The following is a 16,595-nucleotide window of genomic DNA, read 5'->3' as shown; positions in this document are numbered from 1 at the left end:
AGCCAAGTGGCATGATAACAATTACATACCTTTACACACACATACTTGACTTTCATGCCATAATTCAGCTTTTAAGGACAAAAAGTGTGACCAGCAGAGGGTGGGGAAATTTCTGTTACTGACCACCAAAGTGACCTTTAGAGCTGCTGGTGGCAGCTAAGAAGTACAAAGTGAAATTGTGTGTGTGCTCCAAAAGTTTCAGCTGTTTTGAACAAACAAAGCAAAGACAGCTCCTCACTGAGTCTGACATTCAGACTGGGTTACACCAACAAGGATTCATTTAATCTAATGTTAGCTTTAATCAGAGTTCAGTAAAACTAGGTTTAAAGATAAATAGATCCATATTTATTAAGTTAAGTTATTAAATGTATTAAATTAAGCAGGGCTCTGTCACACCATTAGAAAATAATCTCAGTTTAATCAATAGGAACAAGGAAATATGGACATAAAATAAATAAATAAATAAACAAATAAATGCATACAGAATCAGCATAGGGGCTTTAAAGTCAACCTTGGATCATAGTTTAAAGTTCATAGTTTTGGTGCAACAGAATTAAATTCAATCTAGGTTTAGATTAAAAACTAAACTGAGAGGTTTAAAGAAAGGTTAAAGGCAGGTTTAAATGTAATCTTTCTTAATGTTAAGCTAGATCTAAAGTTTGTGCAACAGAATTTAAACTTAAACCATAATTTAATCTGATTTAAAGGTTAATCCTTGTTGGTGCAATCCAGCCTTACAGTTTGAACTCAGGAAGGAAAACATCTTTCTGTCAAAACATTTTCTGTCATGATATCCATTTAGGAAGCACAGCAGATCAGTCCCTCACTCAGGAATGGTCAATTCCCCCAAACAAGTCACAGGACAGTAAGTCTAGACAAACTCTGCAAGTGATCTAAAATTGACTTTGAATGAAATTCTTAGACTTAACAGCTGATCTGAGGATCAGGTTTGTCCTGATCAAGCCCCGTCTCCAGACATGCTGCATAAAATATTGTGGAAATCCTGTTTGACCCACATTTGTCCGCTGCCTCTGGAATCATTCTCTTATCTCTTACTACACTGATATTTGAACTAACTTTTCTTTCTTATTTTTCCCCTCTGTCTTGTTTTCCATCAGCCATCACTTAACATTTTTCTCTTGCAGGCTCATGCTGCTCACACCACTAGCACCAGTAGACCCCTATCTAGTCTGTAAATATGTCGTTACACTGCTTGTTTTGTGGCCTGGTTTTCATGGGTACATCCCCTCCTCTCACCTCTCCTTGTGTCTGTCTGCCTCTCCATCAGGTTCGTCTGACAGAGGATCTGGCATTGTCCACAGCACAGCTGTCGGAGCTGCAGCTAAAAGCTACAGCTCAGCAGCAGAAGGCCATGGAGCTGCAGGGGAAACTGAGCTCAGCGTTGCAGGACAGTGAGAGGCACTGCCAGCGCATCGCCGCCCTGGAGCCACAGCTGGAAGGTTGGTGTTGTGGGTTACATAAATATTACCTTCATCACAGTTTAGGAACTGAATTAATATCTCTTTAAAAGAGCTTCAGCAAACAAGCATAATAAACTGACTGAGTGTATGTGGTAGAGTTGGGTAAGTTTACGGTTTTGTCAGTCCGGTCCAGTGTATGAGCCTAAACCAGCTTGATTTATGCAAACCAGCTGGACCAGCATTTGTCATTATGTCACGTTCTGGCAGTTTTAAATGTAGCCTAAGTCACAGCGCTAAATCCAACATTGCATTAGTAAGAAGAAATATGATAATATAATGTCATATTTGTAAACTTATTAATGAAGCAGCCAGTGTCATACAGGTGGTTTGTTATTAACTGCTTAGCCGAGGTGGCCAGTGTTTGTAACATGACTGAGATCAAACTTCAGCAGAGGGGCTAGAGGGACAAGCAGTGCAGGCTGTGTTTATTTACTTTACTTTTTGGGGTGATGAGAGGAGACATGACAGAGTTAGTCTATTAAAAGACTAACAATACACCAATATGGCAACATTTTGGATTTAAAGCTGACAAAAGAGCTGTCCTCACTGGCTGCAGGTATGTGAGCTGAACTTTTGTCGGATGCTGTGCTTCTATTTATTCCTGTTGCTCGCTTTGAAATTGCAGCAGTGTGCCATGACTGGCCGATTCATGACGTTGAAATGAAGAATTATTTATACACAAACCTCCTTTTTTCACTACAAAAAGCTAAACACTGTCTCAGCTGGCTGGAGGGAGATCACCAGAAAGCTGATACATATACATATACATACATATGATATAATGAAACATTTCTGCTTAGGGAAATAAAAAAAGCTAGGCTAATGTTAATTGCTGGATATCTTGTATGTAATTTCCAGTAAATATCACAATATTAAATTTGTGTTTTCTGATATAAAAAGTACCTTAAGAAACGCAGGAAGATAGCAAGTCGGCTACTTGCCATCTCTGAGTGTTTATGTCTTCCATCTGATCTTGACAGCACAGCTGATGTTGCTACATGGTTTGTTCACATGAAGTAACATGTTTATGTGGCTATGAGCTGTGCCACGAGATGCCACATGATAGTTAGACACTTTCTTTCTGTTGGGACACGGTGTCATGATGTTACACTCAGAATTGACTGCTGGATCATGTGGGACACCTGGTACAACTCAGTAAAACGGTCCGGTCTGGTGTTTGGCTTAATCTCAATGTTCACATCGGCTTAACCCCAGTACGTGGTTACACTAACTCAGCCAGTCCTTTAACCATGTTTTACATTAATGATTTAACTAGTCCTGATTTAATATGTTTGCCAGCTACATTAACTTAGCCTCAAGAATGAACTTATAAGAATTTGGTGGTTGAAGGTCAAGGGTCACATGGATCTCATGAAACATATTTTCAGCTGTAACTCAAGAAATCATAAGCTAAGATTTCCCAAAGATGTCTAAATTCTAATTTTCCTTGTATGTGATACCAAGAAGTTTACAACACTGTAGTACAACATAAGTGTCATAAGACAAGACAAAAACATTAAAGGCTCAAACACTAATCAAACAAAGATTAAACAAAAATAGTCCAAAAAAAAAGACAGTGAATCTGGGGGTTTGCCTTCACTTTGGTTGGTGATACTGTTTACAAACGGTAAGTGACAGTTCCTGCAGGGTCTAGCTTTCAAATGTGTTTCAGAGCTGAAGGAGGCAGCCGAGCAGGCCCAGGCTCATTACCGTGCAGAGAAGCAAAGACGCAAAGAGATGGAACTGAGAGTCAACAACATGGAGGAGGAAGTGCAGGACCTCAAGACTGATAAAGAGAGCCTGGAACGAGTAAGTGTATTTTATTTCATGATTTTGCTCTTCTGTCAGTAAAAGGGGACAGACTTTGGTTCTGCGCAGAGGCTGTGAACTTAATACTAGTTTTCTATGCGCAGAAGTCCCTGTGCAAACAAGGATAACATGTTAAGGAAATGAAGAATTCAGACAGGAGTTTTTCATATGGGAAAAAGTTGTATTGTAAATGTTGCCCCTCTCTTTTAGACCCTTTCGGACAGGAAGAAGAAGTGGCAGGCAGAGCGTCAGCGTCGGGATGAGGAGGTGGAGGAGCTCCGTAAGAGCAGCCAGCAGGAACTAGATAATGTCAGAGCTCAACTTCGTAAGGCCAGGACCAGCACTGACAACGCTGCGTCTGATCAGGTTAGATCCTATCAGAGGGCTAAGCAGCAAATCATGTCCTGTAGAGATCTGAAGGATAATGTAATGGTTCAGTAACCTGCAGTTGGTCATCTTTCTGAATTCCCTTTGATACATCCTGGATCGATTAACCCTTTGTGCCCTTTAAATGCCTGTTTTTTGTCATGATGCTACCATGTTTTTAGATGAGAAAAAAACAACACAAAAAATTAGTAATTTTTCAACATACTAAATGCAAAGTAGTTTTTTTATGATGGGTTATATCAATTATTTGCAGCAACACTGATTGTGACAGTGCTTCTAGTGGAAATAGCATGTATATTCTCCATATGCCAAATTTGTATGGTAAAAATGATACCATCAGGTGGAAAAAAGTAAAAATGACAAACACCAAGGCAGAAGCCCAAAATGACACCCAGAAATAATACTATGCTTTGATGGCTGTGGAATCAAAAATGTCAGTTTGAATGGGTTTCAATGGAGCATTTTTTAACAATTTAGTTTCCACATTGTTTTTTACGACTTATTGTAGGAGCAGAGCTGGAAATTCCAAGATCAATCAAAAATAAACAATCTTGGCAAAATGTATGCAATACTCATAAATACAGCCAAATCGATCAATGACGAGGAAAGCGCGTAAAACGCGCAAAACAGTCCGTAAGGGTTAATAAAAGATGTTGTTTGGCAGTGCTTACCTGCAGTGGCTACATTGTCAACACTGCTTTCCATAAGAGTACTTATTACATGTACCGTGTGTGTTGCAGTTGTCTCAGCTGCAGGCGGAGCTGGAGGACGAGTGGAAGGGGAAGTGTGAGCAGATGTTGGCCTCTGTTAAAGAGCAGCACAGCAGAGAGCTGGCTGAGCTAACGGAGCAGAGAGATGCTCTGCTGGACAAGCTAACCCAGCTACAGGAGAAGGTAGACCAGCCAGCCATGATCAAACACAAACAAACACATATCATTTAATCACTTAGTTTTCTCATTGGTTGTTGACTTAATGAGGAACTTCAGTTTTGCACATTATGGTCACTTTAACAGTGACACTGGTGAGTAACACTATGGGAAACATAGGTTTGTTTAGAACTTGACGCATGCTAGGAACTCGAGGTCAGTGATGTATGGAATATACTTGATGTGTTGCAGTTTTTCTGCATGGGATGTATAAAATATAGAGTATAAGTTGTCGTGTAACATGATACATCACACGCAATCATCTGCTCATCTGCCCATCCAGACCGCTTTATCCTGAGCAATAGTGTGGAGGCAGGTGAGGCTTTTGATTTTTTATCTTGCAAGGCTCCAGACTGTCCATTGTGCACCACTGCAACTTGCAGATATTATTGATATGTGAACTGGAGAGCTGTTTCCAGCTCACAGTTAATCAATCCTCACAGTTAACAGCACTGCAGTAACAATTTAACTAATTTATTTTATTACAACACTTATTCAACTTGATTATAACAGTACAAAATGTAACTTTAGTATAACAGTACTTTATTTAACTGCAGTTCATTTAATAATTTTGTATTTTAGAGGTCTACAATAGTTTAGAGGAGATTTCAAAATATATTGCAATCTTGTCTAAAAATTGTAAAATAATGTATTATTTTTAAGCCATATTGCCCAGCCCTACTAAGAGCTAAAAATTATGATATCTTGGCCTCTGTTACATTCATTTCGGAGTTCTATTTATAATCTGAGTCTGAGTAATGATGCTTGGGAAACCGTATTAATGATTATGTAATTTCTCTTCTCTAGTTTTACAGTAGTGTTTTGTTTTTGTTTCCTCTTTTCATGCAGGTCAAGGTGATAATTCAGAATCTGTAAAAACATTTAACATATTTAATAAGCATTGTTAGCTGACATGCCAACCATAGAACAACCAGCTGCCAATAAATGTTCCAGAAACTCAAAGGCTCAAATAGCTGATGCCTGAGAAACCAGATTTGCAAGTACCTTGAAATTTTGTAGGCTAGCTAGTTTGCTAAAAAAAAATAACTCACAAGCGTCTTTTTTGCAAATACACTGTGATTTATTTATTTATTTGTATCTACTGTTATTGTTTAGAAAATGAATCCACAAGAGGTAGAAAAGAACCATTAGATATGTTCAATTCTCAAAGTATAAAAAACAGAGCCTGAATACTTACATGTATGAGGTATGACCACCTAGTTTTCTTCTGTAATGCACACTTTTCAAAATGAGGTGTGTTTAGTCAGAAACTCAGTGGTTTAGGCAGCTTTTTTTGATGTATTGCATCTTTTTTTATTTGATCAGCAACAATCAAAGGGTTTTGAAAAGACTCCAGTTTCATTTGTATGTGTTTAAACTTGAGCCATCATAATTGGAAATAAGAAAAAGTAGTTTATATGGTATGATTTAAACAAATATATGATTTTTGATTGTCTCACTCTCAACAGTTTGCGGTTCTGAAGCAATCGAGAGAATCAGAGGAGCAGACTTTGCTACAACACCAGGGGCAGACTGAAGAGCTGCAGACCCTTCAGGAAAAAGTAAGCTGGATGACGAGTTGTCACTCATCCTGTGCTTCTAATCATTGATTGCTGCTTCCTATGCTTCTGTTTACACCCCTACCACACACACACACACACACACACACACACAGTGTCTGTGTATTATTGTCTTGAAGTATACAGTGCTGGAGCAGCAGGAGGTAACTATGAGGGAGAAGCTGGAGAGGAGAGTGGCTGAACTGGAGAGGAAACTGGCAGAGCAAGAGAGTTCAGGAGACACTTCAGCTGAGGTGAGGAGTCATCTATGAACACACACACACACACACACACACACACACACACACACACACACACATACACACTCCTCTGACTCCTCTGCACTTGCGCCATCATAAGTGGTGTTCCAATTGTCTGAAAAACTCAGGTGAGCGAGTGAACAATGATGGTCACTTCAGAGGTCTATATGCCCCACAATGCAGTGCAGTTCTGCAGTTAATGCAAGAAAATCAATCCATGGTTAAGTGGCAGTAATATATGTGAAACTCTGTTTGCACCACAAAGGACAGAGAAGATGAATAAATTGGTAAAAAAAAGGGGGAAAAATAAATAAATACATTCACTATCTGACACATTTAAGTCTCAGTTTTTCTTACACATCTTACAGGTGTGTATAAGTAGGCTTACATATCTATAGACTGACTCATCTATCAGCAGATAGTTGCTTAAGAAAATTTTATTGATAGCTGATATTTTATTCTATCCATCCATCCATGCATCCATCCATTTTCATCCACTTACCAGGGGTGGGGTCACAAGGGCAGCAGGCTGAGCAAAGTAGTCCAGATGTCCCTCTCCCCAGCAGAGCTTTCCAGCTCCTCCTGGAGGAGTGTGTTCTGTGTTGGCCCTGGGGCCTCCAAAATTAGTTGGACATGTCAAAAAAATAATGTTAAATAAATAATTTGAGTTAATATTTATGTGTATTGATGTGATTTGTGTGGTTTCTGTATTCCCAACATTATCTTTAAATGCACGGGAAAATAGCTGCTTTGCAAGATATCATTAACCCATAAAAATAATAGTTATGATAATCATGATACAGATCTCAAGTAGAACTTTCTTCATCAGAAACTGATGCAGCTAATTACCAAGTGCCTGTCTGAGTTTTACAATCATCCACAGAAGACACCTTCGCCACACTGAAATGAGTCTGCAGGTTTTTCTGATGGTTTGTAAAAAGCAGCATAGTGCTCCCCCTGTTGGTTAATCTGTGATAGTTGGGCTGAATGTGAAGAAGGGCAGGCGTGTTTCAATCAAATTGCCTACCTGCTTTCCCTTGACTCTTAATGTGGCCTCCGTGAGACGTCAGCTGTGGTAATACCAAGGGCCGAGGGGACTGAATGAGGGGAGGTAAAACTACTGCAACATAGCATATAACTTTGTTATTTTGGAAGTCACTGAGTAAAAATCCCAAATGATCAAAAATAACTTGTGACCACCAGCAGATGTCAGTAAAGGATGGCTGAGCTTTCAGTATTGCCCACTCTTAGTTCCCAGCTTGCTTTTCACCACACATAAGCAGGAAATACAAGCTGCAAGGGAAACAAAAGGCCTTTCTCAAAATCAAGGCTATGTTCGAAACGGTGTACTGCATACTACAGTTGAACTCAGTATATAGTATGCACTACATACTACATACTGCATTTGACAGTAGTATGCAGTATAGGTTTTCAGTTCAGTCCGTTTGGCAGTATGCAGAGCCAGGCATGGCTGGTTTCTGTTTTTTGAAAGCGGAAGCAAACAATAGCAAAACCACTCACGAGTAGCATCCATCTACGGTCTGAAATAGAGTAAACAAGTTATATACGATATATATACGATAGTGATGAAGGCTTACCAGTGAGATGAATAACGCCTTTGTAATGACTGGAACTGACCAGATGTACCGCCGTTATGTTCGCATTACTGTTGAGTTCCCCCTGTATTCTCATTTTTATTCTGCTTCAATCATACCGAGTGCCTTTTTCAACCTTCTGATTGTATCTTGTTCATGTGAAAGCCCAAGTTGGTTTGGTTGTATCATGAACCATAGCCCCTTTACAGTAGCCGAATATTTTTAATTAAATACGTTAAAATGTGCTCATGTCTCCTATATAATTGCACTCTTATTAGCATACATTGGTATGTGGTTTACCTGATAAAAGTAATGTAAATGACCTTAAAAGATAAAAAAATATGATTTTGGCAAGGCCTAATTAATAAAGTGTAACACTAGGGCAAATCAGTAAGACATTCGGGTATTTCTGGCATACTGTGGATTTTGTTTTTCGCTTTTGTTTGCATACTGCATACTGCATACTACATTTTGACCAAATCAGTACGTACTGCTAGTGTAGTAGGCGGTTTCAAACACAGCCCAGGTTCGGCCAAGTTCAGACATGCAAACTGAATGGAAGTCCAAACTCAGCAAAGTAGACTCAGGAGTACAAACTCCAGAGGACAGGAGGACACAGTACATTCTGCAATTGGAACAGCAGCGTGCTTGATGATGTCATCAACAGGCAACAGCCTTTGTGTCTACACCAGATATCTTCACTGTAGTGTTTGCAATATAACAAAATATGAAATAAACACAACCCTGCCTCCTTTTGTTTTCATTCATTTATCCTTTCATTTATTCATTCATAAATAAATGCTATCTTTTCTGTGTTTCCTATTGATCATTACTATAAATAATTTGTATGTATTTATATATATTTCAAGTGTTTCTGGATTAATAGCCCTCATCTAAAAAGCCATTTTCAGGAAAAGGCTTATTGTTGTGGATGTTGGTTAACAAAATTTCAGATATCAGATATTGAAAAAATTGAAGAAAGCAAAAAATAGCAAGAAATTAGTGAAAAATACAAGAAAAAAAATCCCCAGAAATGACCAGGAATAAGTGCATAAAAGGCGTTATAATTTTGGAACAAAATTTAAAAGTATGCAGTTATGATCCATATAAATACAGTTTTTATGGCTTTTTTTCCATAGACTTTTGAAAGAATTTGCATCAATGTGCTCAGTGTTGAAAGGTTTAAATAGTTGTGAAAGGCATCTGAAAACAGCACAAAGAAAGTGATGCTGCTCCAGGTATCAAGGGGTTAGTGCCTGTGCATGCATGTGACATGACTCATTATTTGTGATGTGTGTTCGTGCAGGTAAAGCGTGTGATGAACGGAGTGTTTCATTCTCTGCGGGGAGAGTTTGACCTCAGTGAGTCTTACAGTGGCCAGGCAGTGCTGGGAGTCATTGTCACCACCATTAAGGTAAGCAGACTGTCAGTGGCAGGCTGGCATGTCACGCACAGAGCACACACAGATTAATAACACATTTTGCACAAGAACAAAAATATGAAAATGTTTGGATGTAAAACCTAACATACTGTAACTAGCAGTATATACTGTGATACATTATGTAGCTGGAAACCCAGTGTTGGTCAGCTATAAATGTTTGCCTAGATTATTAATAATAATAATAATAATAATAATAATAATAATAATAATGATAATAATATCAATAATAATCTATTCATGATGCACCTTTCAAACTTAAATTACAAAGAGCTTTACAATAACACAAATCATCAAATTAAACAAAATCCAGGCACAAGATATATTGTAAAAGATTAAATGATCACAACAAATCAGACCTTTCAAACAATTTGTTTTTTGATCGTGATTAATTGCTAGATTTCAAAAGTTAATCGTGATTATTTAACTTTTTCTTTATTGCATGATTACAATTCCATTCTCATGCATTGCGAAACACTTTTAAGTCCATATTGATAAAGTAAAGCAATTCTTACCAGATTGTCTTGATTGGGAATCAGATGGCAGCTTTTGTTGACTGATGCTGGTCAGTTTCCGTCCCTTCAGCAGCGCTGTGGTCAACATCTTTCATTTAGTTTCATCCACAGATCTGTGGAGATTCACACACTCCAAAACAGTGCTTTGCTGCCTTTGGCTATGTGGTTACCTGCTGACATCAGTGTGATTAGCTACAGCTGTGTGTTCAGCTTGTACGTGGCAGCAAATTCAAGACTGTTTAGGGGGCCGAAAATGCAGTAGGTTAAAATAACACATTTATAGTGCATACAAAAAACTAAATGTTTTTTGCTCCAAACTGCATGGGACTGTCATAGAGTGGGTATGTCTGTAAAGGGGGGACTCCTGGGTACCCACAGAACCCGCTTTATATTCAGATATCTTGAGGTCAGAGGTCAAGGGACACCTGTGAAATGGTAATGGCATTTTTTTCTTGCCAAAATTTAGCTTAAATGGAGCATTATTTAACCCCCTTACTTAGAGGCTAGCATGACAACCCTAACCCTAACCCTCACCCTCAGTTCTTCTAGTTTCACGAGTCCAGTATTATCACTCTGGCTTTTAAAACTCATCCGGTACAGCCTTGTAAAAGCAGGAATGCTGGCTGGGATCACATGCAGTCATGCAATTTAAAAAAATTAATGAATTATGTACAAACTTTAATTGCATCACGATTGACGGCTTAACACTGACAGCCCTACACTAAATACCATCACTTAAGAAAATGCTGTAAGGTACCGTAAAACTTCAATGAAAAGCAGAGACCCTTTTACCAGCCGGTTTGGTGACACAGTTTGACAAATAAAGGCAGGCCTTAATTGGACACTAGGTCTGGTTATAAAAATAAGACACGTGGTGCTCACTCATGATTAAACTTTTTGAGTCTGGGTGGATATCAGTGCAGTAAAGATGAGGACAGCACTCCAATTCAAACTTTTTTATTGACACACAAACATTTTGGGCCAGACATTGAATTTGTCAGTTCAAAGAAATAAATAATATGTATACTGGATGAATAAAAAATACAATTTATAAGAATCAAGCACATGCAATCTCCTCATTCACCCCATTAGGAATGAAGGTGCCAAGGTCATGTATCTAATATGTCTCCCTTTGGAAGAGGATTTAGTCTCTGTTGGCTCCTCTCTGTGGCATCTCACTGTCTCTATGCCTCATGTACTGCAGTTCACTCAAGCTGCTTCTTACATTAATAAAGTGTCCAGCCACAGATGATTTCTCATTGTGATTACCATTCGAACATTTATGTTCACAGATCCTTGTTTTTAACTCTCTTTTGTTTTACCAATATATAATAGATTACACAGACAATTTAACAAATCAGCAACAAATTTCATGTGACGTGATTCTGCCTCTAATTGCAACGTCAACACCAGACTTCATGCGGCATATTTCCATTCAGAGTCAATGCAAAGACCCAGATAGATGCTAATTTGGCCCAGGTGACGCAATGGACGCAAAAACGCCTATTTCGCCAGAAACAGAGCAAATAAGGATCTGAACGGCCAGAGATCTGTGAGCAAAATATAAAGTTACGTGTTCAGCTCTAAAAATACACCTGTGTCTGTGTAAACTAGTTTTTATTTGAGTTTCCTCTTAGAAAAATGGTCGAAGTAATTAAATTTGGTCTTATATTGTGGAAAGTAAACAACAGAGGGCCTTTTTTAATTCACATTTATTTTCCAGAATGTAACCTTGCAGCTGCTCAGTGGAGCAGACAGATCTGCACTGAGAGCAAGGAAGAAGGAAGAGGAGGCAGAGGAAGAGGAGGAAGAAGAAAGTAATGATGTGAGACAGCAACAGGAGACTGTACAGAATGTCCATGTGAATGGTGACAGAGAAGTCAAAGAGGAAGAAAAAGAGGAAGAAGAACATAAAGCTGAGTCTCACCAAGTCAGTGAGACGGAGATGGAAGAGGAAGTAGCAGGAGAGAAGGAGACAGAGTCAGTAACAGAGACACAAAGCCAGGAGGAGTTATCAGAGGACACTGATCTCAGTCCTGTCTCTCCATCTGAGCTCAAAGTGCAGAAGACAGCAGAGTGTGAAGGACAGCAGGAGCAGGCAGGACACTCTGCTCTTGAAAACTCTCCCGAGGAAACAAAGATCAGCAAGTGTGCAGATTCAGATGATGAACCTGAAGAGAGTTCACCGCCTGAAGATGGACAGGACACTGTTTCAGAGAGGAAAGATGCAGTGAGCGGCGAGGTGGACGATGGAGAGCTTGGAGGAGAACAGCACGCTGCTTCACAGGGAGCTTTCGGACCCCCGGCCAACCCACCTCCACCACCGCATGCACCACCCAGCAGCTCAGGAGAGGACACCAGGTGAGTCCTGGCATGACTGGTCACTACATCACATTAATCTGGCTGACTGGAAACACCAGAACTACAGCTTAGGGCCTGGGCGGTGTTAAGCTGTTGTAAAAACAGCCTTTTACCCTGCGTTCCAATACCCATACTACCATACTATTTAGTATGGCAGAAAAAGATTTAGTATGTCCCAATACGAAGTATGTGAAATGCAGTATGCCAAAAATACCAGGATGTCCTGCTACATCCGGCCGCATTTTGCAGTATGCAAGCCATCATGCTTTTCTGACTATTCTTACCCACAATCCGCTGCTGCAGCTTTGTTACATATTGACAGCAGGGTGACAGCTGACAGAGGCCGCAATGATGAATGCCAGTGCAATCAAGGGACTGATGACCAATCACATGTTAATAATCGCAATATATATTGTTCAACTAAACAAAATAAATCATACAGATAACCACCAACAAAAATAAATGAAAATAACAATGACAGAGAAATGCATATATAGGCTAATAAAATGTATATATAATGTTAGAATCCACAATGTATGCAGTTATAACTTAAAGGTTAAACGTTGTTAAGTAACAATAGCAGAGCTGTCTAGGTTAACCTCCGTCTCTGTTGAGTTTGGCCAATGGCGATTTGTTTTATCTCCATGTAACAGTTATATGAGAAAGAGGGTCAAAGTTCAGGGTGCAGTATTATGAAGAAGTTGTATGTCCTGATTGTGTACATACTGCATGCAACAGTGCATTCTTTGCAAGGGCAGCCATAGTACCTTCTTAAAGTAAAAAGAAACAGTATGCAATTCGGAATGCACCCTTAATGTTCTCACTAAACCTCATCTGCCACCACATCAGCCAGTAGAAAAGGCCAGTTGCAATAGTAGGTTTCTACCAGTAGAGGGCAGTAACCATATATGTTTTTAACACTGTTTGTAGAATTCATGCAGTCAAATGTCAAGAGCTGGAGCTGAATCTAATAATAACTCATACTTAGCAGGCTTATATTTGGGACAGGCGTCTATGTGGGATGGGCTTTTAATGTCTTTCACACAAAACTGTTTCTCAGAAAAGATGGAAATATAATCAAATTATTATAAAACTTTGAAACCAAAGCAAACTGGCTTTTATTTATTTACTTTCAAAATCATGGGAGGAAGGTAATGAGCAACAAAAGAAGAAATGACCCAGAAGTTAGCAAGAAATCTGTGAAAAATACAAAAAAATTACCTGAAAATTTGCTCAACAAACAAGGAAACAAAACAAAACAAATGACAAAGTAAAACAAAACAAAACAAAAACACAGTTCACAGGGCATTTTTCCTTCGCCTTTTTAAAAATAGTTTTCTAGATCTACTAATCTCTTTTTTTGCATCTCCTATGTTTATCATGCCAGTAATGCTGTCTTCTTTGGTACAAATGGTTTCAGTAAAATGAACTGGATTACTGAATTGTAAGAATCTTATCAAGCTAACATTGTGTGTAGCATGTCCATGTTAACAAAAGCTTAAACATAGACATATATTATATATGTGATCTAAGCAGCTAGCTAACATTAACTCCAGCAGGTACCAACAACCAGGTCTTATACATCCAAAGGACTATAAAAATGAACTACATGGTAACCAGGCTTCTAATTGAGACAGGCCTGTATTTGTCTTTCCACCCTGGGCTGGTAAAAGGGAGTGGGCGTTTAATAAGAACGAGGCTTTTATTTGAAGTTTCATTGTTCCTTGACTCCAGTTGTAACATATGTATATATGTATGTGCATGTGTACACACTCATACACTCTTGTTGTACTCTGCTCTCAGTGTGACTGGGGAAACAGGTGGGGGAATAGGTGAGGAAAACGGAGAGGAGCCATTTTTCCAGATCACAACTCCTGCCAAACTCCCAGTCGCAGCCAGCGAGGAGGAAGAGGAGGAAGAGATGGTGAGGAAGGATCTGTAGCTCTCCTCGCTGACCCTGGCCCTTTTTTTTGTTTTGTTTCAATGTGAAGTCATTCAGTGATGTTTTATGATGACATTAGGTATTGTTTTAAAAAGATCAAATTCTCTTAAGTTTGATTATCAATACAGCACTGATGGATGTCTTTATGTTGTAATCTCTCTCTTTGTGTCCAGAGCTTGAAGGGCCGCCCCCCCCCTGCCCCTCTCTTTGGGGATGATGAGGATGATAATGATCTGGACTGGCTGAACTGAGATGGAACCAGAATAATAAAAAAAAGGTGTGCTTCTTCATTTCAACAGTAACGGCAGGCACAAGGTGCTTCAGCAGCTGCGTCTGGCTGCAGGAGTCAGAGCAGTTAGCGTGGCCACAGAGGCCTCGGCTGGTGACCCCGGCGGGACGGAGAGGCTCCTCACCTCTGTGCTGTCCCGCTGACTCTCAGCTGCTGTTCCAGCATCTTATTCAGTTTGAAATAGCAAGTCTTTCATTCACAGAAGAATCCACACAAATACTCTTCATTCATGATGTAACATCTGTTGGTGATGTAATTTAATCTTAAATTTTTACTTGGCACTGTAGCACATCAGGTTGTTGGATCAGTAATTCTCTTTGTTTTAATTATTAGCTCGCTGCTTTAAGAATAGAACTTTTACACAATTTTGCTAACCTGAAAATAAATGATATGAAAATTATATGTGGCCTTTTCTCGACATATTAGTTTGATTGTGTTGGGGATGACTGCCAGAGACCAGCAGGGGGGGCTCTAGAGAAGCTACAGTGTTTTGAGGCAACAGAGGCCTGTGTCATTAACTGTATCAGATAGCATGACAAGCTGTGAAAGGTCAGCTAAAAGAGTTTATGTAAAGTTAGTGGATGCAGCTTACATTAAACCAAAAAATAAAAAAATTTAAAAAGTGAAAACTACGTGAGCAGATGATAAACCAAACTGTTTTCATAAATCTGCCTGTTTTAATGTCGAACTGCCTTTCCAGAAAAAAAGCAAAAAAAACGGATCGGTATCAGGCAAAAATATGAGAAGTTTCTTGTTATGACAAGTTTTTACCTTTTTTATTTATTTATGTATTCATTAATTTATTTATTATGTTTTTACAAGCTATTTTCATGTTGTAACAAGATGTTTTCATGTTCAAACAAGAAACTTTTCTTGTTATAACAACAAACTTATTTATGTTATAACGTGAAACATGTCATGTCATTACATAAAGATATATAAGTATATTATTATGATAAAAGTTTTTTGTCATAACATGAAAACAAGAAAGGTGTCTTGTTTTAACATGGAAACATCTTGTTACAGCATTGTTATAACAATATACTTTAAGATGTTTAACTAGCTGTGTGATCACTATATCATCAACAAACTCGGTAAGAAAAGCTTTGACGTCAGTTCAATGAGGACAAATCAGTTCTAAAGACTCAGATCCAGTTTACTGACCGTGCTCAGCTCTAACAGTGTCACGTTTCAGTGAATGTAGAAAATGTTCACTTCCAGTCATATATCACTGCTGCTCATCTTGCAATGACTACAGTCAGTGGTGAGAATTGTTAACCCTTTGAAACCTGAGCAGATTGATTCAATTCTTTCAAACACATGGGAAGAAGGCAATAAGCAACAAAAGAAGAAATGACCCAAAATTAGCAAGAAAATGATTAAATGTACAAGAAAACTATGTGAAAATTAGTTTACAAAAAAAACACAGGGAGAAGGGAAACAAAGGAAATACCCTGGAACAGGTGTTTTTTTAAAGAATTTTAAATATGTTATCATAATAATTATGAATATATATTTTCCCCTGCTTTTTTCTTTTTCTTCACAAGTCATTGTTCCATATCTTTTTAAAAATTATTTCCTAAATCTACTAATTTCTTGTGGAATATTTATTACTGAATTTCTCATTGCCTTTTTCTGATGGTTTTGAAAGAAATCAAACAGTTTTCGTAGGGCTCAAAGGTCAAGATAAAGGCATCGAAAAGCAGCCCAAGTAAAGTGATGTTGCACCAGGTTTCAAAGGGTTAATATGGCTCACAGGTTTCATGTCTCATTCTGTGTCCCTGTATGTGTGAATGAGGAGCATGGCATGGGAAAAAACAAAACTTCAACAGGATAAGTCAAAGAGGAGGGCTGTGCTGAAGCAAACTCCTCTGACAGTGGAACCGGGAGGGAAGGGCTCCCCCAGGGGAAGAGGGCTTCTGCCACCCCCCCCCCCCCCTCATGTTGTAACCCACCGTCTTGTTCCTGTGGGACAAACTGACTGATGCCCCTGAGGCCAAAGATGAGCAGCAGTCACCCAGGTCAGCCCGGAC

The 16,595-nt window shown here is 38.9% G+C and overlaps 1 protein-coding gene across 5 annotated transcripts in view; it reads left to right on the top strand.

Moving 5' to 3' along the window:
- Positions 1–14,962, top strand: part of fkbp15b (FKBP prolyl isomerase family member 15b) — a 37,760-nt gene extending 22,798 nt beyond the window's left edge. For 3 of the 5 annotated variants that reach the window (XM_088077234.1, XM_088077233.1, XM_088077236.1), the window contains 10 exons: positions 1,289–1,460; positions 3,154–3,290; positions 3,501–3,656; positions 4,418–4,570; positions 6,073–6,165; positions 6,279–6,416; positions 9,324–9,431; positions 11,694–12,331; positions 14,135–14,255; positions 14,447–14,962. In XM_088077234.1, coding sequence (XP_087933360.1) covers positions 1,289–1,460; positions 3,154–3,290; positions 3,501–3,656; positions 4,418–4,570; positions 6,073–6,165; positions 6,279–6,416; positions 9,324–9,431; positions 11,694–12,331; positions 14,135–14,255; positions 14,447–14,524 — 1,794 coding nt within the window. In that variant the 3' untranslated portion in view covers positions 14,525–14,962. The remainder of the gene's footprint in view (positions 1–1,288; positions 1,461–3,153; positions 3,291–3,500; positions 3,657–4,417; positions 4,571–6,072; positions 6,166–6,278; positions 6,417–9,323; positions 9,432–11,693; positions 12,332–14,134; positions 14,256–14,446) is intronic. The other 2 variants (XM_088077237.1, XM_088077235.1) reach the window with 1 other exon arrangement.
- The last annotated feature ends 1,633 nt before the right edge of the window (positions 14,963–16,595 follow it).

The sequence above is a fragment of the Plectropomus leopardus genome, chromosome 4 (assembly GCF_026936395.1).
Source record: "Plectropomus leopardus strain MGB_pleo_1.0 chromosome 4, ASM2693639v1, whole genome shotgun sequence".
Classification (NCBI taxonomy): Eukaryota; Metazoa; Chordata; class Actinopteri; order Perciformes; family Serranidae; genus Plectropomus; species Plectropomus leopardus.
Note: the sequence above shows the minus strand (reverse complement) of the source record. Positions and strands in the feature narration are given on the sequence as shown.